This window comes from Mastigoproctus giganteus, chromosome 1 (assembly GCF_048544385.1).
Source record: "Mastigoproctus giganteus isolate SK-2022 chromosome 1, ASM4854438v1, whole genome shotgun sequence".
Taxonomy (NCBI): Eukaryota; Metazoa; Arthropoda; class Arachnida; order Uropygi; family Thelyphonidae; genus Mastigoproctus; species Mastigoproctus giganteus.
The window spans coordinates 163,694,662-163,719,457 of record NC_143575.1 but is presented as its reverse complement, the minus strand read 5'-3'; the positions used below and the strand labels follow the sequence as shown (position 1 = coordinate 163,719,457).

At 34.2% G+C, this 24,796-nt stretch overlaps 2 protein-coding genes across 3 annotated transcripts in view; one reads left to right on the top strand and one right to left on the bottom strand.

Annotated features, from left to right (window-relative positions):
- Window positions 1-407: 407 nt before the first annotated feature.
- LOC150091232 (uncharacterized) lies at window positions 408-890 on the top strand. The gene has a single exon (XM_090389739.1). It carries the CDS (start codon window positions 408-410, stop codon window positions 888-890), a length of 483 nt encoding a protein of 160 aa, XP_090245865.1.
- Window positions 891-19,095: 18,205 nt separating this feature from the next.
- Window positions 19,096-24,796, bottom strand: part of LOC150091231 (adenylate cyclase type 1-like) — an 845,725-nt gene continuing 840,024 nt past the window's right edge. For both annotated transcript variants that reach the window (XM_090374793.1, XM_090374796.1), the window contains exon 21: window positions 19,096-22,008. In XM_090374793.1, coding sequence (XP_090230919.1) covers window positions 19,270-22,008 — 2,739 coding nt within the window. In that variant the 3' untranslated portion in view covers window positions 19,096-19,269. The remainder of the gene's footprint in view (window positions 22,009-24,796) is intronic.

The following is a 24,796-nucleotide window of genomic DNA, read 5'->3' as shown; positions in this document are numbered from 1 at the left end:
ATGCTCTTAAACACAAATCCCCGTGCCTTTTACATCCCACTGTGCTGCTCATACTCTAAATTTAATGATAAATGATGCAGCAAAAGTCAATGCGGACACAATTAGTTTTTTGCAACTGTGCAAGAATTATATAATTTCTTTTCATCTTCTCTGAAGCGATGGAGAATTCTTTTAAAGAACATCACACATTTAACTTTAAAGCAGCTTTCAGACACCCAATGGGAAAGTAGAATTGAAGCAATCCGGCTTCTACGATATCAACTATGAAAAATTTATGATGCGCTCTATGAAATTATGGACCATGACAACTTCAATAAAGAAATAGAAGCACAAAGTTTGTGTTAAAATAAAAGATTATAAATTTATTTGCTCCTTGATAATTTGGCATGATAATGTTCATAAAAAATATGAACATTGCACTTGTCTTAGAATCCATTGGCAATTTAAAAACATTCATATTAAAATATCGATCAGATTCAAATTACAAGGCTCTTCTTGAAATGGCAAAAAAACTTAGTGAAGATGTGGATGGAGAACCAGAATTTAAAACTATAGTTGAAGTTCGCCGAAGGAAAAACACATGTCAGTTTCATTATGAATATCATAACGAATCACTGCAAATGCCAGAAGATAGATTCAGAGTCAGTGTTTTTTATACGATTTTGGATACTGCTTGGGCATCGTTGAATGAATGTTTTGAACAACTGGAAATCCACAGTGAGCATTTCAGTTTCTTACATAATTTCTCAGAAATTGATAACGAAAATCTAAGAAAAAACGGTGATGATTTGGAGAATCTTTTAAAATATGGTGACAACAAAGATATAAATGGTACAGAACTCTATGACAAGATATTGCTTATAAAGACATTTTCAGTAAAGGTAAATTAAAAATTCAAAAAAATATGATGTTCTTTAGTTTATTGTGTCTAATAATTTATCCTTTCCTAACTTAACGATTGTTTTAAGAATATTATTGACCATTCCTGTTAGTGTAGCAAGCAGTGAACATTAATTTTCTAAATTAAATTTAATTAAGACATATTTACGAATGAGTATTTCACAAGAGAAGCTTGTAAACCTTGCATTAATAGCAACTGAAAATGATGTATGTGCTCAATTAGATGTAAAGGAAATTATTTCTAATTTTGTAAATATGAAATCAAGAAAAATAAAAATTTTGTGAATAAACTTGAAAAATAAAATTTCATATTTATTTATTCTAATAGTCTGTTCATGTTAAACTAAAACGTGCAACGTATCTTTTTCGATGTTTTTTTTTTTTTTTTTTTTTTTGTAAAGGGATGCTCACAGCTATTTTACAGATGGGTGCTGAACAACCTAGCGCCTGCCCTGTACACAATTATACTGATTCTTCTGCACTTATATTATGAACAGCCCAACCCATTTGTTTATTAATGCATGAAATAAACCTGAAATCCAAGTATATTTAATAAATTAGGTAATGTGATGCTGCCTTTGATAACAAATATTCAGTATCAAAGTAGTGGAGGGAGCAAATATAGATGACAGAGCAAATTATTTATTGCGCAAACAATATGAAATTAAGTAAGACTGTCCAAATTTGATATATAATTTATCAATGTACATCTGTAATAAAATGTTTTTTCCTAATGTTAAACCATAGTAACAGTACATATACAAAATACAAAAGTAAATATACTTTAATAAATTGGTCCCATTCACTGTATATATATTTACTAATTATGTTTGTATCTGTATTTTGTTTTGGTATGTTTGAGCTATTCATGATAGAACAACAACAACAATTTTTTTTTTTTTTTTAATTTTATTTTAATCACTAAATACTTCTTAAAAGTTCAGAACGGTCACTTTAAAGTAATTTAATATCCAGAATTGAAACAATAGCAGTTCTATATGTTACATAAAAATGCTTTGAAATATAATCAACATCCAAAACTTAAGTCAATCTTGAATATCTTAGTATATTTCAAACCATCCTCTGTAATCATTTACATTTCACATAATGTTGGATCACAGTAATGGAGGGCTCCATCTGTTTAGTGTACACCAATAGGTGTTCACTTCCTGCACTTCCTCCTGGTAACAACCAACAGAAACAAGGTATAAACATAAACAGACAATGTATGTGGCATTATGGTACATGTATAGTACATTGGAAGAGTCCAGGCACTTGACAACATGAGGCTTGAATTAGTACAACGTGGGTTAAAATACTTTAGCCCTCTTAATTACTTGATGAATTAAAATATATGAAAAAACACTAAAATTGAACCAGTACTTTTGTACAGCTCAGTATTTTAACAAGGAAAAATGAATATCATCACAGGTCCTTGGTATTTCAAGATATTTATATAGAATTTGTGGGGGAGTGGAAGCTTAAAACATTGGGAAAAAAAATGCACTAGTTTTACATTATGTTAATATATATTTAGTTTTAGTTTTTGAACATATCCTAGAAAACACTGAAGAATGTAAGTTTATAACAAGAAGATTTTATACTGTACAATTTTTCCATTAGCAATAATGTAGTGTTAAAAACATAAAATTCACACAACAGTGATAAATTAAAGTTTTTGTACGATACTATCCTTATCTTGTTCACAGGCTTAGGGATAATTTTTAACTCGAAATCACTCTGTTCATGCAAGAATAAATCAAAATAACTTTGAGAAGATTTTCCATTAGTTTCTCTATTAAAAATTTGAAAAGTCAGATAACCCCTGTGCTTGGCAGCACGTTAAACAGAAATCTGGTGATTATACCAGATTACTATTTAACCTGCTTTCTATTTAAAGTGATAGAAACAAAGAATACACTGGATTTCTAGAATCTTAGATTTTTAATTTCTTTTGGCTAAAGCTTAGTGCACTTTGTGGTAAAGCTTATAAAATATAATTTTAAAAGAAATTACTATCTTTTTATCAGTAATCTTCTTAAATGTGTGTGTATAAGCAATTCAGGCATACTAAAATATGGGTACAGATGGAAAAAGAATTACATGGTTTAAAAGCTCAGTACAAGATTGACTGATCAGAAGGATCATATAAATGTTACATAAAGCCTAGTGGTTGCATAGTGTGATGAAATTTTTAAAATCTCAGAAAGAGAAATAAGAATACTTTTGTTAGAATTACATTATAGTCTCAGAAGAAAATATTTATTGAAATAGTAAAATAAAAACATTTTCTTTCAGTATAAATATTTTATTAATTTTTATTTTAGATTTGCTAAATGTTATGATTTGTTAGAGGTAGCCTCTTCAGTTTTCAAAGATAATAAATTTAACCTAAGGCAAAGGGAGTAATCCATCATGTTCAGATATAAATGTAAATTTAACCAACCACATAAGAATCTCATTCTTAATTAGGAATGTCAATATTCTGTGCATATATTTAGTTGAGATGGTACAACAGAAAGACAGTGTATGGTACTGTTTATTGGAAAAATAAAATGTACAGAGAACCTAACTAGAAAAGCAATAGTCATGCAGACATAATTTCATCATTGAACAATTAAGATTTTGTACTTTTTTAAAATTAAATTTTGTTTGCACAGACCTCTATGAATATTCATTTCATTTCATTCTATAACAGAATGTTAAATTTATTAGCTTTAACTTTTCAGAGAATGTTCAGTCATGTAGTATTTGCACTTGTTATACCACCTCATCTGGAATATATACTAACTCCCACCACATATTACTTCTCATTCCTGAGAAGTAATAGTTAATTCCAGAGGGCACATGGCAAGTAGATGGAATAGAATGGGATGATAAAGGAACCAGATCCAAACAGTTGATTTTGGGAATATCATATGATAATGGAAGGCAAAAGGTAACAGACTGCTATTAATGACTATAAGAACATATTGCCTGATGAGAGGAAATCACAAAGGCAACATTAATAAGAGATGGTTTGGAGAACTGGGATAAGTATGGGACCATACTCATCTTGCATTCTATCAATAATATACAGGAATATGGACAGTAAGGACAAAGAGGAGACTATCCCATTGTATAAAGTAATTTATACAATGATTTTCAGATGTAGTTAGGCCACATCTGATATACTGCATACAGGGTTGGGAACTTTATTTTAAGAACAACCTAGATCCTCCTTAAAATAAGGTTGTGCAGAGAAGAGCAACAAGATCAGTTTGGAGGGAAACAAAAGGATTTTCTTACAAAAAAAAAAAAACCCTTAAATTCTGTAAATTTCAGCATTTGGAAACTAGACATCTGCCTTACGACATAATTGAAGTGTATAGGGCTTTAAAGTAAACTAAAGTAAAAATGCCATCAGCATTAATTTTACTTTGCTTAGATGGCATACATAAGGGGAGGGTCATATTTAAACTGAAAAAGGAATGTGTAGAACTTTGCATAGTATGATGCTTATTGGCCCCTTTTACATGGGTTGGACCTGGTCCACTGCTTGTCATAAGTGAAGCCATCAGTGCATCTGTCTGTTGTGACATTATGTACAATTCTGTCTTACTTGCATCATGGTGCTACTTTGGAGGAGGACCTTATTTGTATCAATAATGATGCTCCAAGCATCCAGGCACATGCAGTCAGTAAAACAGTGGTTTGAGGAGAATAATATAATGAAGCTGCCGTATCCAGCCTGGATTTAAATGCAACTAAATATCTGTAATAATATTTTGACTCTCAATTGTTGGGAACAACAATTGAGATTCAAAACAAGACTTCTAATTCAAAGAGGGAAGGAGTGTAGTAAGACTCCAGTCTCTCTTACACATACCGACATTAGTAGACAGTCTTTCAGAATGTTATTAATGTCTTTAAAGCCCATGGAGATCATACTCTTTTTTTTTTTTTTTTTTTTTTCGTAACCAGATTCATTTCATTTTCATTCATTAACATAAAATGTTAATTTTATGTTTTATGCATTTCAAAGGAATAAACTGTTAATTATTTGGTTGGTGTTGTAGATATATGGCATTAATGTTATTGTAGTAGTTTCAATTAAATATATGTTCATTGGTTGTGAATTAGGGAATGATCCTATTTATTTTTGGATTTATGTGCGATTTATATTTTGTGGATTGAAGGCATTTCAGGCATTAGGGCCTAACGGTGCTGCTTTGCAATTTGGTGTGCTAGCAGCAGCCGATCACCTATTTTATTTATTTATTATTTTTTTTTTTGTGTAAAGAACTAGGTTGAAAAATTAATGTGAATAAGGAAAATTAAAAGTTAGAGGAAATAGAAAAGATTTTACTTCATCCACTTGGCCATTTATCTGCTATTTCTTCAGGGGCTTTGCACGGATAAATTAAATATATAAAAAGTTTTAACATACTAAATGAATGTCTCATGCATGCCCGTTTTTATAGATATATATAAATGAACAAACAAGAATTGTTGAAAAAATAATATAACTGATTCCTTCCAAGCTGCAGGAATTGTTTACAAGGTACCATTTAATTATTGCAGTGCATGCTGGCACTAAAGAAAAAAACACAGCACCTGTTGACTTTTTACCACTGAGTTGTGTATTGCTATTCTATGATAAATATTTTTGATTTTTATTCCTTAAAATTCTGTTATTAAAATGTGAAATAATAACAAATATAAGAATTTGTAGTAGCACTATAGCTTTAGTTTAAAGAATATTAATTCCTATAATAAATGAAATGACAAGTTTTCCACCATCTTCTCAGGATCTATTTAACATGCCGGTTATCATATGATGACTAATCAAGAATAACCTATGCTTTATAAATTGCATTTTTAAAATAAAATTAATTTATATACTTATATTACACGTAATAAATAAATCCAAGAAGATATAAATAAAGATCGAAATTATCCTTATTTTGTTGATCAGTTTGAATGAAATTTCTGAGATCTGAAGAAATTCTGGAATGGAACTGCTTGACTATTATTTTGCTTAGTAAACCAAGTCATATGGTAAAAATTCCTCAGAAAGGTGTGATTTTATAATGATTTGTTCTTATTTCATATAAATCAGTTTTTATCTATAGTTATCTTGTTTTGGAACACCATGAAACCAGTTACCAAAACATTTATTAACATTTCCTTCCCAAACCTCAGGCTGCCTGTAGAGGTTTAATAGTATCATTGGAAGGCCCCGTTCAAGTCAGTATACCATGTGATTAACTGTTCATCAATATAAAAAGTTTTAGCAGCAGGCTTTGCAGAATATACAAAATCAAAAAAATAGACTTCTAGTGAACCCATTGAAGACCATGGCATCCAAGATGTTACTAACCTGAATAGCACCCTGACATATTGATGTCCTGGGCGATCACCTGCTTCAAGGCCTCTGTGACTATACATCTCTGATTACAGATACAATAAAGAAATAAATTTCAGAATGCCTTGTTTTTTTACCTATGAAAAAAAAAAAGGCATTTCAAAGTTAGAATTTAAAAAAAATCATCTCTGATACTGAATGACAGTATGCCCATAATATGAAAATAGGATAGACACTGAAGGGCAGCATCAATATTTCATACAGTTTTCTCCTAATGTTCTCATTCTCCTGTAATAATATTCTTAAGACTCTGTAATTATAGTTCAGCCTTCCCCTAATCATTTAAACTCTTCTTGTTTGTGAAGAAAAATAAGTTCCAATTCAAGATTAAGATGACATTCATAGTATCACTATCTAAGAAGAATAATATTGTTATACGCTGAGATCTGTTATCTCTAAGGTTCAAAACTTGGTATATTTATAATCTAACTGGACAAAGAGATCAGCAGTTTAAATGGTTCATTTTTGTGTATAAAAGAACATTTCATAATTCCTCTTTTTGATATGATAAAAATTAAATATTTATCTACTGGATATAATCATGCAATTTTTCTTGTCATTTCAAGCTTTGAAAAAAAAAAAAAAAAAAAAAATTCTCAGACGATCTTGTGGTAAAAAGTAATTAATTTATGAGACTGTAACCCTGTGATCCAGGGAAAAATATAAGTTACCAGTGGTCAAACTCTTAAGCATGCTCATATATTAAGAATATTGATTTGGTCCTGTTAAGATTCTTTTTATTAAGATCCATATCATATTATTAACCATAGGGTGCAAGGAAGCCCGAGGGTTATGCTGCACCAGGCAAAAAAAAATTGAGTAACCCTGAGAGAGAAGTAGAAGGAAATCACCAAGAAAGAGAAGAACGATGATATCCAGCTCAGGACCCTGGGTGTGCCAAGCCCAATACTCACCAGATGTGAGCCCCTGGGGCTAAAAAAGTCAACTGCATCAGGTGGTCACCCTCCCAATTACTGACCAGGCCTAACGCTGCTTAATTTCGGTAACTGTACAAGTACCGTGGCATTTACTCTAGTACAATAGTTCGTTGTATATAAAAGAGAAGTTAATTAATATAAGTTCTGATATTTTCAAGAATTTGGAACTTCATTTTACCTTTCTTAAAAAGCAAAACCCCCTTCAAGGACAAAAATTAGGCCATACTAATGTTGAAATGCTTACATTATGACTACAGAGCCCTATTCATTAAACTATAAGCCAGGTATTTTTGTTTTTTCTCTCAAAAAAACAAAATTCCTATGATAAGAAAATTTACTCCTTTGTTGGACTATTAGATCTAACACAGTGTTCAGTGAATGGCCCACACATAACAAGACACTCAGGGGTGATCCCACAATTTCCTAAAGGGAGTAGCTGCTAAAACAGTGTTTGGGGGAATCATTAAACTTTAATCATCATGTAGCAGTTAAATATCTCCATCATTTTGATCATTAAGGGAACTCTCTTATATATATATATTTTTTTATCATAACCTCACCGGGTAACAATCCTGGCTACTTCATCCAAATTTCATTGATACAACTTACTTAATGGGCATAGGGCAATGTTCAGAAAAAGTTGAGTTAGGACCAAATTTGAAATTTTCTGTAATTCTATCCAGATATGATAGGCAGGAGTATATACATGATATGAAAACCTTTTCAATCAATTTGGCTCTGGACAGACTGTGTAAGGCTCATGGAACAGAATTTTTCTTGACATTGTCTGTGCATGTTAACATTCATAGACAATGCTGAGAAAAATTCTTGGAGGGATACAAAGACTAATAAATTAACAACAAGATGCCAGGAATTACAAGAGCAGATATAGGTGCATGTATGCTAGTGCCAGGAGTACAGTAAACAAATTTGACTACTATTTGAAATACTGACTAAGTTATCAAATGCAGGCATTCCAGAGATATCAGAAGCATAGGTACCATTTGGACATAAGGGATGCAGAATTTGAATATGGTGAGTCCAACAGAAAGGGCAGATGTTATGGTCTTGGTTAAGATGCACATAGAATCTAAGGCAGTGTACCTATTTGTTGTGGGTGGCCAGTATAACGTAGTGTGGCTTGAGCACTGGGAAAATAAAAATGAGCAAGAGTATGTTTTATGACTGATGTGTATAATGAAAAACTATACAAACAAATAGAGGCCAGCAAATCAGAATGTCTTATAATGGGGGATTTTAACTTTCCAGATATCGACTAAAACTTGTACATTGGTTACTCTCAATAAGTTATTGGATGACTGTATTCTACAGTAGCACATCAGAAAGAGAAAGCAAGTCATGGTTAGTGACCCTTCATGCATTAAGAATTTGCAAATAACAAAACCACAAAGTGGCAGTGATCATAATATATTGACCTAGGATCTGCTTAAAGATAATTACTGTCAAGGTACATGGAAGGGATTTTACTTTTGTACAGGTGCTATACTGATCTTATTTAGTTATTATATTCTTTTCAGTGGGGGACCAACTGCAAATTCTAAATGGAAAGCATTCAGGAAAGTAATCACTAAAGCTTTTTATACCAATTAAGAGATATTGTTCAAGGTTTAGACATAAATGGATGTCAAACTGATGAGACTATTGGCAAAGAAGAAAAATGCATGAAATCATTACAAATTATCGGGGAACGTAAAAACTTACCATAAGTACAAAAACCGGTCTGTAATCAAGTCATTAGGAGGGATTAGGCAAGCAGAAGCATATTATGAGAAAATGTTGCCTTAGAATGTAAAGAATTCTTTGTTTATGTTAATGTTAGAAGGAAAGGGATGATGGCCCCTAGATATGAATTGCATAAATATTGGTGATATCATATTAAGTTTGCTGACAAACGTAATATTTTTGCATCTACATTCATGTTTAAAAGTCTTTAGGAATGGGATTATAAGAACTATACGTAAGTTTATAAATGATTTTGTATTAACTGAGAAGAAAGTGGAAGAGAAATTGAAGCTAAAAAGTAAATAAGAATGTATTAAGATGGGTCAAAATCCATTCCCAAAGAAGATAAAAATAACACATTCTACTTACCACATTCTTTAGAATTAGTGATAGTTTTACCTAACTGTTGCATAAGAAATGCATGCTACCACATTTCAAAGGCCTGTCTTTCTCCCACCTTATGTCAATGGACATGTTTTAATTTGTTGCTGTAATTATATGTGAAATGAATATTAGCCCTGGGCATTTCGCCCTATTGACATAAATTAATATTTGGTATTAATCAGACAAAACAAAAAAATCCTCAATTTATCATAATTTGCTCATTTCTCAAAATAATTATCTACTTTCAATTTTGAACTCTGTCAGACTCTTTACCTCAACTATGTTGAGGTAAAGAGTCTGTCATTCCATGAGTGACATCATTGTTATCCAAAGGTGAATTTCATGAGATGTAATCTTCTCTTTCCTTCCAAAATTTTAATATTTATGACCCTTATTCTAGTTTTATTTGCAAGTACAAATATACCTCCTTCATTCACTTTGCTTGTTCCTTTAAAGACTGCAGACAATTCTGTCAGGCCACCCCTAAGATTTCTAGTCTCCACACTTTATAACCCACATCTAAGGCACTCCTCATAAGGACAACTCTTAGTCCTCCATTGGACCTTCTCTACAGGTTTTTTTTTTTTTTAAATGAGGCCTCAAGACATGGATAATAACATTCTAAATGTTGTCTTACCATTTTATAAAGAGAAACAATAACATCCTTCTCCCCACTAGCAGATGTCCTACATATCGCTTCACAGAGCCTTCTTAGCCACTTGCTCACTGTAAGGAAAAATTTGTGTCTGCTGTATTACAACTTCTAAATCTTTCTTATCTTGACCCACCTTTAATTCCTTGCTCCTAATCTGTAAGTCATCCCTAGATATCTTTTCCCCAAGAACTTCCATTTGACATCTTCCAGATCTCTCATTTTGAAAACCCAATTATCTTGGTTCTTAATAAATAATTCCGATTCTTCTTATAGATGACAACCTGGGAAAAAGTTGCGCACTTATTTCTTTCTTAGGGCATGTTTTTAAATAGTTAATTTCAACTCTTTTCACCTCTTATTGGGTTCACTTTTTAATATGGATTTTGAGGTGAGTACTGTTGCCATAAGCTATAGCTAAATGAATTAATTGTACCCTTTATTATCGATTCACTTTTATTTTCTTGCTCACTGAAGAAATTAAACTCATTGGTCTAGGTCTATAGTTACTCATCTTCACCCCCAAATGAGCATTTCTCCAGTTTAGAGGAATCGCCCCAAATAGTGATGAATTTGGTAGCATTGCCAATAGTATAGTGGCCTTCCTCATTTCATTATATCAGAAATCTGTCTTTTCTTCATTTTTCCCTTGTTCATATGTGCTTTAAATTGTAAAAATGGATGCAAAATCCTTCTTGTTCAATTCACTGAAACTTTGGCTGGATTGTCCATGATTTAACTATTTCAGACTTGGAAGGGATCTATATGATTTAATGTTTTCGTTTTTGCATTCACATACAAGAACTCCTTACTGCTGTCCATAGCTACTTTCCTGCAGTTTCTCAAACTGAACTTTTGCTTTTTTTTCCCTGATCTGTAGTATTGTTATATATCTGCTTATAGTTCTTATATGTAATGGTGTCACATGCTAATCTTAAATAACTATCCCACACTTCCTTCTTTAAGTGTACAAGATTTGTCAACTCTCATCAGAACAAATACGCTTCTGGATTCCAGTATAATTTGGTTAAACATTTACTACAAATAATTTATATCTGACAAGTTGTAATTGCCACTTCAGTTGACAGGGCCTAAGAAGCTACCCCCCCCCATCCAAACATTAAAATTTCATTGGAAATCACCCATTTTATATGAGATTGTAGTCACTACTTGTTTGTCATTATCTGGATTAAATAAATAAATATGGTATGTCCAGTAAAAAAATTTAATACACATTTAATTACAAATGGTTTGTAGCTTTCGAGGCTAAACGGGCCTTTTCGTCAGCAAATACTAACAGAATGGAGATGTTAGAGACAAAATTTAGAGACTGTGGGCCAGTACTACAGGCCCACAAACTGCCAACTACCTCAGTTTTATGGCCTGCCTAAGATTCATAAGCCAGGCGTTCCTCTCCACACTGTCACTAACAGTGGTGAGTTCATTCACCTTATTAAAGAGCTCTCAATCTCTGACAACGAGATAACGGTGTCATTCAATATATTTCTTAGGGCTATATTTCTTCAGGCCTATCTCTGTTTACATCGATTCCTGTCCAACAGGCCATAAGCTGCACCTCTGGAGAATGACCCAAATCTACCGAGCAGAACATCACTGTCTACTAACGATATCTGTACTGTCCTCAACCTGTGTTTATCAGGCAGCATCATTACCTTTGAAGATTCCTTATACAAGCAAGTGCATGGCACTGCCATGGATGCTCCTGTTAGTTTCGTCGTGGCCAACATCGCCATGGAAGAATTCGTTGCCTACAGCACAAACAGGCGTATCTCAAAAAAATCGAAAAACGAGTTAAGTATATCAAAATGCTCCAAATTACATAACTTCTTTTATAACCTGAATATGCTTCAGGCCTATCTCAAGAAATCATAAAAATGGTCATAACAAGAGAGGGTATTTTAATTTACACTTTTTGGTGCCATTGGTATTGCTTAAAAGTTGGTGGCACAAACTGCCCTAACACCTCTTTGTTGTGCCTTTTTTTTTTTGTTTTGTTGTTAGTCTGTCACTCCTGTCAAAACTGATTGCATGTAAAGTGATATCGAGGTGTTTACGTTGAGTGCTGGCTGTTCATGTGAGTAACATAATCATTTTCTACTGGTTTAATGGAGGAATACTGGCAAAATGATATTGTTTATCTTGTCTAACTTCACTTTTACAATAAATACCTAATTATTTTTATTTCTATTGCTCCGAATTTCATTTAAAGGGTTTAGCTTTGGTTGTTTTAAATAGAAGAGGGGTGGTACAGGGGTAGACGGCATAACGAACATACAAGCTTTCTCTTTCCATAACTAATATTATAAATGCGAAAGTCTGTTTGTTTGTTTATTACTCAATCACGCTGTAACGGGTCAACAGATTTAAATGAAAATTGGCACAGTTGTAGTTCAGGTCCCAGATTAACATATAGGCTGCTTTTTATTCCAAAAAAATAAAAGGTTCTAGGCTGCAGAAGCTAGTTATTTATACAGGGTGTCCCGCCAAAAAGTGATCAAACTTGTAGGATCGATAATACTCATCAATACAAACACTTTTTATCTACGACTTTTGGAAATTCGCAAAAAAAATTTTTGACTTCCCATACCAAATATCCATTTGGCTAACAAACTTAGTATGAGAAGTCAAAATTTTTTTTTGCAAATTTCCAAAAGTCGCAGATAAAAAAAAAAGAAAAAAAGTGTTTGTATTCATGAGTGTTATCGATTCTATAAGTTCGATCACTTTTCAGTGGGACATTATTTTAGACTGTATTTTTTGTTTGGTAGTTTAGGTAGGTACTTACCTGCACCAATAAGATTATGATTTCATTTTAGAATGGATGTCATTGTAACTTGGGAGGATAACACAGAAAATTGTATCAGCACTGCAGGGCTGGAGCCTGTTAATAAAGATGAAGAAATTACTCTTGGGATGAAAGTGAAGATGTGCTATAAATTGAAGTGGTATTATGGGACTGTTACAATAACCAAAAATAGAACTGGTGTTTTGGAATTCTTGTCTATGAAATGCAGGTGATGATCTAATAGCTCAAGCTCCTCTGAAGAAAATATTCCATTCTCTGTACTGAAGGAAAGCTGTAAAGTGAACTGTGAACATGAAGATCCATCCACAGACCCTGTCGTAACTGAGGTGAATGCAGACCCAGAGAATCCTAACTAAGATCCAGAAATTCCACTGAACCTAGAAATACCACAGGACCTAGAGGAATCCAACTACGATCCATACATTTCCCAAGCATGTAAAGTTACCTGCTGCAATAAAAATGTTCCACTCTCTATATTGAAGACAAGCTGTAATCTGAACTGTGAACATGAAGTTACATCGGACCCTGTCGTACCTGAGAAGAATAACCCTCTTCAGGATGAGGATGATAGAACTTATTGTTCTTCTGACATCAGTGAACTGTAAATATATAAAGATGTAGACCTTTTCGACCCAGAGGATCCTGACTATGTTCCACAAATTCCACTGAACCCAAGAATTCCACAGGACCTAGAAAATCCGGACTACGATCCCTACATTTCCCAATCATGTGAAGTGACTTGCTGCCAGAAGGAAGTATTTAGTTCCCGTTTAAGTGCTTTATACTACTTTGTTGGGATCATTTCGAGGAGGACATTTCTTCATTTTCGATGCATAGAAAATCAGGAATGCAGATGAACCAAATTGTTCAGGAACAATATGCAGAGTACCCAGTTGAAGGCTCAGCACGAGAATTTACATTTTTGAAGGAGAAAAAGATTAATTCTAAGAAAAGAGCAAAGTTGTTATGAAGTACTGGCCAAGAGTATGTATCACCATCTACGAAAAAGGTGGTGCCCGCAAAAGAAGTCGGCCCGTATTGCAATGTTGATATCTGCAAAAAAAAAAAAAAAAAAAAAAAAATAATGAATCGAGAATGTTATGGTTTCACAGATTCAAATAGAACGGCCATACATTCTCAGTTTTATAAGATGGGAGATATTCAATTACAGCGAGAATTTATAATTAGACATGTAACTGAAACAAATCCAAAGCAAAGAACAGTACATAATAGACCCTCCAGGTGTAAAAGGTCACTAAAATTCCATTTGACTATTGATGGGAAGAAACGCAATGTATGCAGGAAGTTTTTTTTTAAACACTCTTGCAGTTTCTGAGAAAACTATGCAGACAGCACTAAAAAAACTTAACTAATCATGCACACTTAAAAAAGAAGAGTGAGGTGGCCAAAGAAAAAGTTGAAAGACAGAAACACAATTACGCCAGATTGTAGAAAATTACATTCGACGATTTCCCAAAGTCGAACCCCATTATTGCAGGGCTAATACAACAAGAGAATATTTACACCCAGATTTGTCGATAAAAAGGATGCACTGCATATTAATTAAAGAGCGTGATGTTTCGCCTAACAATGCTCCAAGCTTAACACTTTACAAATCAGTGTTTAAATCTATGAATCTCTCATTTCATCATCCAAAAAAGGATCAAACCTTCAGAGATGTTTCCATAGAAACAAAAGATCACTTAAGAGATCTTTTAAATATGAAAGTCATATTGCTGAAAAAGAAACAGTTTGAAAATTTAAAGAAGAAAACAGCTTCAGAAGATAATACTCAAATTTGTGCTTCATTTGACTTACAGCAAGTAATATTTCTGCCTATTTCCAAAGAAGGAGCAATATTTTACAAAAGACGGCTCTCAGTATATAATCTTGCTATTTATAATATTGCTTCCCATGACTGTTATTGCTTTACATGGCCCTAAACAGAGAGCAAACGTGGATCATCAGAGATTGCTACAGCTCTCACCATATACTTAAAGAATGTGATGAAGCGGGAGCCGACACAGCTAACCTTTATGCTGATGGATGTGCAGGGCAAAATAAAAATTCCATAGTTGCTTCTACCCTGTTATATTTTGTTAATAACTCCTCAAATTTACGAGACATATCATTAAAATTCTTTGCTCTCAACCATGGACAAAACGAAGACTTTCAAGAGTTTTCTCGGAAGATAAAAGTACTTTCACTTTGAAAGGATAACGAAACCAATACATCTCTAAACTGGCCAGAAAAGGCTGAGTTTAAAGTACAAAAATAAAATCCAAGTACAATTTATTTTAAAATAAGTCACAGAGATGCATCATACAGGTCCATTACCTTAAAAAGAACTGAAACAAAATTCTTAAAAGATGTATCTCCATTAAACCAAAGTCGAATTAAAATTTCCAAACCTAAGTATCAAGATTTACTGGGTCTTTGCTCTGGTCAAACTGCTATTGTAAAGCTCCAGGAATATAGGGAGTTTTATGAAAGACTGTCCCATGAATAAGTTTAATGGAAAAATATTTTCATCTAAGTCTCTTTTTCAATTTAATATTGTTACTTCATTTGAAACGATTCAGCGTAAATATTGTAAGCCTGTTTTTTTAGTAGTACTGCATTAAATAAAGTTTGATTTAGCTTTGTCTTTTTTTTAAAGTTATTATTATCTATACTAATAATAAAACTGTAGCATGCTGGCAGTCTGTAATTTTTGAATTTCAATTTCTTCTTAAACCGATTTCGATAGGACTTTCAATGCAGGGTACCTTACAGAGCCCCACTTGACATATAGGCTACTTAACATTATGCCATGAAATCAAGGAACTAAGTAACAAGAAAAAAAACAGGCGGGCAGTCACTAGTTTAATTTATAAGTTGCTTTCTTCATTAGAAACGATTAGGTGTAACTATATATTCATACCTGAAACTCCATAATTGGGGCCTCACAAAGAAAAATATTAATTTATTTAAGGCTTTTTTTTCAGTAAAAAGCCTTAAATAAATTAATATTTTTTGGGCCCTTATTAGTCCCTCAACCTTTAGGAATAGTTCTTTATGCGATTTATTAGTATTAATGGCTCCATTACCGGTGCATGTAGTAAAATGTGCAACAATCAGGCAAATAAATTGGTTTTTTCGCTCTCCTGAAAAGTTGCTAGGTAATGAGATACGCCTGTATGTGCTGTAGGCAATGAATTGGAAGAACTGATATTCCTGAACTCACCTGTACCTATCACAACATGGTGCAGATACATCGATGACATCTTCACCGTCATCCCACGTGGTTCTGAAACAACATTACTGGAGTACCTCAATTCCTTGTCTGTGTTCACCCAGTTCACTTTAGAGTTAGAAGTGGACAGATCCCTCCCATTCTTGGATGTCCTTGTAAAATGTGTGGGTCCACACCTGGAAACCTCAGTATACTGCAAGCCATGTGGCACAGTCAGTTCACCAACTACAGATCTGGCCACACCCAAGCCATCTGAACAGTACCACCCGCACTCTGTTCTCCCGGGCTTGGAGCCACTCCAGCACAGATGAAGCTAGGTGCAACCAGATTTCCAGAGTGAGGATGCCATGGTCAATTGTGACTATCCAACCCACATATTGGACAAGTGCTTATTGCAAGCACAGGAGCTTGCAATCCACCTGAGACTGCCATCAACTCATGACAATGTGCCTACCACCTACAATTCCCTACTATCCGGGCACGCCAGGCCAGATTTCAAAAATCCTTCGAGAATACAACATAAAATAGTTGTATTTTAGTAGAAACTTGCGTTCTCTGATTTCCAACATGAAGACTCCGGTCATCCCCCCCCCCTGCACAGTGGTGTAGTATAACCTGAAAAGATTGTAACAGCTGCTACATAGGGGAGACCTCGAGACGCCTTCAAGACCGCCTTGCAGAGCATGACAGATCGATTCGCAATCGCAGGACACTTCTGGTCGACCCACCATGACCTTAATCCCAAGTGCGACTATGAAGTGATTGACCAGTCCCAACACTTTTGTCACCGACTCTGGCTAGAGTCACTTAATATATCATGTAATTTAAGAACTATGAGCTGCAGCAAGGGAATGAGACTACACCCTATCTTTGAGGCAACTGTTTTGAGACTAGATAAGCACTGGAAGCATAACTACACACACGTCCATGCAGCAACAATGAACACCAATCTAGTGGTTGAATGGTCAACCTCGTGCCCATGCATGCCTCTATCCTTTAAAATTTTGTCTCTAACATCTCCATTCTGTTAGTATTTGCTGATGAAGAGGCCTGTTTAGTCTCGAAAGCTACAAACCATTTGTAATTAAATGTGTTTTTTACTGGACATAAGTATTTATTTATTTAATCAATGGATCCCAGTTCTACAGGCCCATTTATTCTCATTATCTGGATTATTTTAAGTGCTAACCAAATGTAAGTTAAGCATGTAAACTCTTCTGGTGTATGGTTCAGGGTATGAATCATTTTATAGTCTTATATCACTGAATTTATTTCAGAAACCTGGATACTGTTATTGTAATACATCTTGATATTTTCTATAATTTTACAACATATTTGCATACCATTTTAATTATATTTTTCTAATTGCTTCTATTTAGATGCAGATTATGATCTATTAAGAAATTTGTTAAGCTCTATACATAGAAATATTCAAAATACAGGTTGCTCCAATAAAAATTTGTTTTTCTGCATTTTTGGATTCCAAAGGTGGCACGCTTAGGAAATATGTAAACATTCTTTATGACAACAGTTGGACGGTAAAGAATAAGCAGCAGATAACAAAATAAACAAATGAAACTCATAGTATTTTCCAGCAGAGTGTGATAGCATTACAGACATATCTTCAAAAGTCTTTTGAAGATATCTGTCTGTAATGACACAGAGCATGGATCCCACCATAGTCAATTTGTTCTCATGGAAGAGAGTTTGATGAAATTATTTGATGTTTACTTTTATCTAGAAACAATTAAATTTATTTGAATTTATAACGCTAGTCTATGACTGTGGTATTCTGAATGCCAAAATTTTGTTTAAAATGTTTGTTGGTGTATTTATATTATTTAAAGTGTAAATCCAGCATTTAGTGTGTGTGTATATTTATTGTGACGTCTCATTTTATTTTGGCTTTGCAAGAGATATTCTCTCAAAGCATATACAAATTTGTAGCAAAAGAAATTTTATTCAGAAATCAAGGATACTTCATAAATTTCAGGTTATTTTATTTATTTATTTTTTAAATAAGAAACTTGCACAAATAAAAATATAAATTAAATGTGACTGTAGAAAATATATACACCTGTACGCACATCTGCAACGCAACAAGGAATAGGCTTAATTATAAAGAGATATATTGTGCTCTATAAAAAGTAATAAATGAGCTATTTTTTTTTAATTAACACTGTAGTTATAGCTTCCACTCCCCCTTAGATCTCTTTAGGATACTAGATCAACCCTCTATCATTGGCTAGAAATCTTAAAACGTTTTACATATTTTGTTTTTTGAACATCCTAAAAGTTTAACTAGATATTTCTTATAGTCAAGACTATAAGTTTGGCAAGTATCTAGCAGATCTAAAGGACACCATTAGCTTAGTCATTGCATTATATTAGCTGCTCAATTTGCTTGCCCTTAAATAACCAACAAGCAATAAGTCAAACTATCCATCTACTCCACATGTTTTATAGGTGTGGTGAGAAAGAGAGAAATGTGAGAAAAATTATTTGCCATGCATTTCTATTCAGAGAATACGGATCAGTGATGCCATAGATATAAATATACTCTAAAGTACTATAGATGCATAGCTTTTAAAACTTGAATGCATCCTTGAATCACACCTGGGCCTGAACAAATTTAAATCAACATTTTGGCACACCCTGCACAGACATTTTGAAAAGTATTTTGCTGCACTTAAATGTGTGCACCTCAATGATGAATGATACCTTCCCTTTTTTTTCTTTCTCCTCTCTCTTGTGCACATGTGCCAAAAACATACGGTATGTGCGTGGCATTTCTAAGAGACCATTGTGGCCTGATAAGCATCTTTAAAACAAGTTCAGGAACAAGTGTAACCCCTGCCTCACCCCCTCTCTCTCTCTCTCTCTCTTGTTTTTTTATTATTTTTATTATTTTTTTTTTTATTAACAAAACTTTCTAGAGCACTGAATTTAAGGCTGAAACATAGCTAAATAACTTTGAAAGAAAATATCAATCACAACAATAAGAAAAATTCTTGTTTATATACCCTGGCTCAGTTGAATTTTCTAGACGAGCCATACTTGCATTATCATCAATCTATTAAGATGGGAATAGAGTATTTCTCCCCAACTGTCTTGTTGGCAGAATAAAGTTTATGAAAGACTTTGGATTAGTTCTTATACTTACTAGCATTATGTTGATGCTTTTTATCCTGCTTCGCTGTCTTCATTTTCACTGATTGCAGGCTGCCCAAAGTTTCTGGTAATGCTGTTAGAAACAGTCCGAATATTTTCAAGATTTGGATCATCAAAATATCCTGTGTCTAAATCATTAACTGCTTCGGGGTGAAAGATATCATCATCACTAATCATTCCAGGCCTATAGTTGTCATATTCAGAATCGTACATAACATTCAGAGAATCTACACTGAGAAGTTGATCACTGTCAAACATGCGACTGCTAGCTCTTGACGATACACTTGTATCATCCATATCTCCTTCATGACCAGGATCATTAAATATTGAGTTCAGATCACTCAGTGCTCTCTCAGCATCTGTAAGCCCTTGCTCATTTAATACTGAAATATTTTCCAGAGCAGGATCATCAGTAGAGTAGCCTTGTTCATCAATTAGTGGAATTTCAGCAGACTTTTCTTCATCTTCTTCCTCACTTTCTTCGCTTTCTGAATCATAACCTGCTTCTGTTCCAAGATTGGTTTTTGATGGACTGCTGTCATGTTTCTCTGATGATTCTATGTCACTTTTTGTGTCATATTCTGATTCTTTTGCATTGGTAAGCCGTGGCTGGTGAAGGCTATTTGATGAACTTGCAGTAGACATTCCTGGTTGAAATTGGATTCCTAAGACTTTTTTTTGTAACTTTTTACCTGATGCACTAGTATTATTTCCACCACTGTTTCCTTTTACATTTAGCTTTTTAGGTGAATAATCAGTATTTGGGAGTAAGCTAAGAGTCATTTTTTTCTCCATTGGATCAAATCGCAAACTAATCACATTCTTATTTTCCCTTTGGTTTGGAAATTCTTTATCTGAACTAACACACTTTGGTAAAATTGGATTATTATTTATTCTGTCTTTTAAATTTTTAGGCTTTTTTTCACATTTTTGATTTGATTCATCTAGTTCAGGAAGTATGTGGGTCATATCCTGCAACTCCTGAAGTGGTATATTTCCAGTCTTTTCTTTTCCAACTAAGTGCTGATCTGATGGCAAGGATGTTTTTCGAGGGTATTTCTGAAACTCCTTGCTAGGCCTTTTGTCTGAAGCAGCTCGCTGAATGCCACATCCTCTTTTAATACCTTCATTTATCCTAGAAGAACCTTGCACAGAGTTATTTCGCTTATGTGGTATGTACTGAAATTCATCCTGACAATTTCTACTTCCAGGAATATCCTTTGCTGAGACACTTTTTCGGTTTTGTGCACTAAGGGATGAGGCAATAGCTGGAGGTGTTGATAGTTCTAAACTTTTTCTTGAGTAACAATGTTTACTTAGATAAATAGGAGACAAAATACTATCTTTATAAGTACAGTCAGTCTGTTGGCTGGCATCACTCTTCCTTCTTTGGTCTTTTATACTTCCATTTGAATTAGGTATTACAGGAGGACTTTTGCTATTTCCAAAATGTAATGGAGAGGATAAACTAGATGGCCTAATTGGTTTTGTCACACAGTCATCTATATTTATGTACTGATGACTTGGAAGAGGAGCAGAATTTCTTATTACAGCTTTGGAAGGAGAAAAGCCAAGTTCTGGAAGACAATGTTGACCATTGTCTGACGGTGACTTAGGAATGGAACATAACATGCTGGCTTTTGGCCTACAGAGATTGTCTGGTTTGTGATCTTCAGACTTTTTTTGCAAAACAGCTTTTCCTTCGGTATCATTGGTGGGGTAAATCCACTGGATGCTTGAGGCATAATCACAAAATGCTGGTGATGGCGTATCTAGATCAGTTCTGGAAAAATCAGTACGCACAAAACTATCACATGAAGAGGTAGAAGAGGCAGAATGGTTAAGAGATGATGTTTCAAGAGATGATGGATGACAATGAGTTGTTTCGGGGTCAAGGCTTTCATGACTGGTGTCAGCAGGAAAAGTGACATCACTTAAAACACTGGTGCTACACTGGACAGTTGATTCATCATCTTGTGGAGGAGATGGAGGTGGAGGTGGGAAGTGAATTAGTTCTTTTGGTGGTGTTAACACCTTTAATGGACGAGAACCTGAGTATGCTCTTGGAGGAGTACATGTTTTAGCAGATGGTCTATACATAGCTGCACTGTTTGGAAAACCAATACTAGCCAGCTGTTCCCATGGATCTCCTTTTTTCATGAAATTTTGAGGATTTAAAGAATTTTCACTATTTCCTACACTGTTAGAAGATAACTGGTTTGGACTAGTAGGTCTATATGAACGTGGCCGGGACTGAGAATATGTTTTTGGTGGAGTATTACCTATAATTGGCTTTGGGTGAGTATATAAAGTAGATACATTTGAATTTGAGAATTCTTTTTGTTCTGCATTTGTAATCCTAGGTTCCCAAATAGGTAAACGTATTGGGGGCAATCGTGGACTGCTAGTGGATACCATATCTTCCACTGCACTTTGACTATAGCCTTGAGTGTTTTTTCCTTTGGATTTATTTTCATCAGTGACAGAACTGTTGGCTATTCTACCACCATTAATTAGATTGGTATTTTTAGCAATAATACTAAGCGGTGTTGGTACACCACCTGGAATTCCTCCTGCAGCACCAGAAATGTCAGAATTCTTTTGATTTTCTTCACATGGTGGAAGATCTCTAATAGGTTTCTTATCAGTAAGAAAGTAAGTGGTCATATCTCCTTTCCCCTTGACCTTTACTTTACCTCTGCACTGAAACACATAGTAGTCTTTCAGCAATTGATATACCTCCTCAGTTACCTAATGAGAGAGAGATAAAAAAAAAAAAAATCAGTTAAAAAATTTCAACAAAAGACATATCACCATATCTAATACAATCTTGGAAATGCTATGGTGGTAAAAATTACAGGAGACTCCAATTCATCTGTGGCTGACTGGAAACAAATTTGCTTCAATAATCCACAAAATGAAAGAAAAACTTGTAAATTAATTTACACGAATACTGGAATTATATTTACACAGTATATTACAGGAGAAGATTCGAGAAAATTTAATATGAATATATATTTTGTTGAAAAAGGAAAATGAAGTTCACTATTTCTCTTGATTTACCTTACTGGAAATGGTACTATATAAATTTTGAAACATCTTGCCAGTGAGAGCAGTGTATCCTTGTTCTATGTGGTTGAGCAGAGAATAATTAAATTTAACACTCTTAGCACCTGTTTAATGTTTATAGATCAACTGAAGTTAATAGAAAGACCAACCCTTCTTAGGTTTAATATTAATGGATGCAAAAAAAAAAAAAAAAAAAAAAGAAAGAAAGAAAGAAACTGAGAAGAATGTTAATATTAACCAATAACAGTAAAGGAATATGTCAAAAAACAACACATGTAACTGATTCCACATTTCTTTTTGTTACATAACTTAACAGTAGCTGCAGGCAGAGGCAAAAGTGATCCTTGCACCTCTTCTATTGTAATGAGAAGTAGCCTAGAGAGCAAATTGCTGGGAGTCATCATTGAACAAGTAAATACATGAGCTGTGTTAGGGTAACTAAAAGAAAGAACAGATGCATGTATACTTGCATGCACACCGATGCTAGGAGTACAGTAAATAAATTTGAAATGCTGGTCAGGATATCAAAGGCATATGTTGGGATATCAAAGATGTGGTGTCACACAAATATAAGCAGTGCAGAATTGGAATTTGAGGAGTACAATGTGTACAGAAAGGGGGGTAGAAGGGGAGGAGGGGATGATGCTGTTATAAGAAACAAAATTTAAGGAAGTGCATCAGGTTGACATGAGTGAACAGTGCAGTGTTGAGTCAGTTTGATGTGACATAAGCACTGGAAAAACCAAGTTGAGAGTAGGTGTGTGTTATAGACCTAATGACTATTGAGTACAAAGAACAACTGTACAGAGAAATAGTGGGCCAGTAAATCAAATATCTTATAATGTGGGATTTTAACTTCCCAGATATTGAATGGAACTTGTGGGTTGGTCACTCGCATACTAGCAAGACTTTTGTGGATTTATCGAATGATTCTTTTCTGCAGAAGCATGTTCAAGAGGCAACCAGAGAGAGTAATACTCTTGATCTGGTTATCAGCAGTGATTATTCGTGCATTAAGAATTTGCAGATAAAGGAACAACTAGATGGTAGTGATCACAGACCACTGATGTGGAATTTACTTAAAGATATATCATATATAATTAATTTACTATATAATTAATTAATTTCATAGATATATAATTTACTTAAAGAGATACCATCAAGGGTAAAGGGATGGGTGTTTGCTTTCATAAAGGTGACTACAGTGGGACCAACTGATGATGTTACCAACAGCAAATTCAAAATAGGAAGCATTCAAAGAATTAATCTTGGAAGCTACTAGGTTTTTTATCTACCAACTAAGAAATATTATTCAAGATTTAGGCCTAAATGGATGTCAGATGAACTAATTAGATATGTGGCAGAGAAGAAAAATGCATGGGATACATATAATTTATTGTTCAAGGTTTAGGCCTAAATGGATGTCAGATGAACTAATGAGACATGTGGCAGAGAAGAAAAATGCATGGAATACATATAAATTAATGGGTGACATGGAAGCCTATGATAGATATAAGCTGGTCTGTAACCAAGTCACAAAGGAGATTAGGCAGGCAAAGGCAGACTACGAAAAATCCTTGGCAAAGGATGCAAAGAAAAACAGAAAAGAGTTCTTTACATATTTAAACTCAAGAAGGAAAGGGATGAATCAGATTGGTCCACTGGATATTGATGGTTCAACTGTTGATGTTCTTGCTCAGGTGGCTAACAAACTAAATGAGTATTTTGCATCTACATTCACACATGAGGAGTTATTCAGGAAGGGGAATGCCAGAGGTGAAGTAAACTCTGGCAGTGAGCTAGATGATTTTGTAATAACTGAGAGGAAAGTGGAGGAGAAATTGTTGAGGATAAACACAAAAAAGGTACCTGGGGTGGATGGGATCTATCCAGTTATATTAAAGGAGGCAGCAAAGGAAGTAAGCAAACCCTTAGCTATAATTATGACAGCTTCTTTGGACTCAGGGGAGGTACCCATAGACTGGAGATGTGCAAATGTGACCCCAATTCACAAAGGAGGATCAAAGGCTGACACAAGTAATTATAGACCTGTGAGTTTAACTTCTGTTCCAGGAAAATTAATGGAGGCACTGGTTAAAGAAGCACTGCAGGATCATCTAGACAAGACTTCAGTTATAGCTCGGACACAGCATGGTTTCGTTAAGGGAAAGTCTTGCCTGATCAATTTGACTGGATACTATGATGCAGTCACAAAAGAACTGGATGCAGGGAATAACTTTGATATTATATATTTGGATCTCAGAAAGGCTTTTGATACTGTTGCACATGGAAGACTGCTGCTCAAATTGGAGCAGTGTGGCATTGGAGGCAAATTGCTGCTATGGATAAAGGGATGGTTGAGGGGGAGAAGACAGAGTGGTAATCAATGGACACTGCTCACCGTGGATTAATGTTATTAGTGGAGTCCCTCAGGGTTCAGTTTTGGGTCCATTATTATTTTCTGTATTTA

Excerpts from the sequence above, each read along its gene's own strand:
- LOC150091232 (XM_090389739.1), top strand. The coding sequence starts at position 408 with ATGAACATTGCACTTGTCTTAGAATCCATTGGCAATTTAAAAACATTC.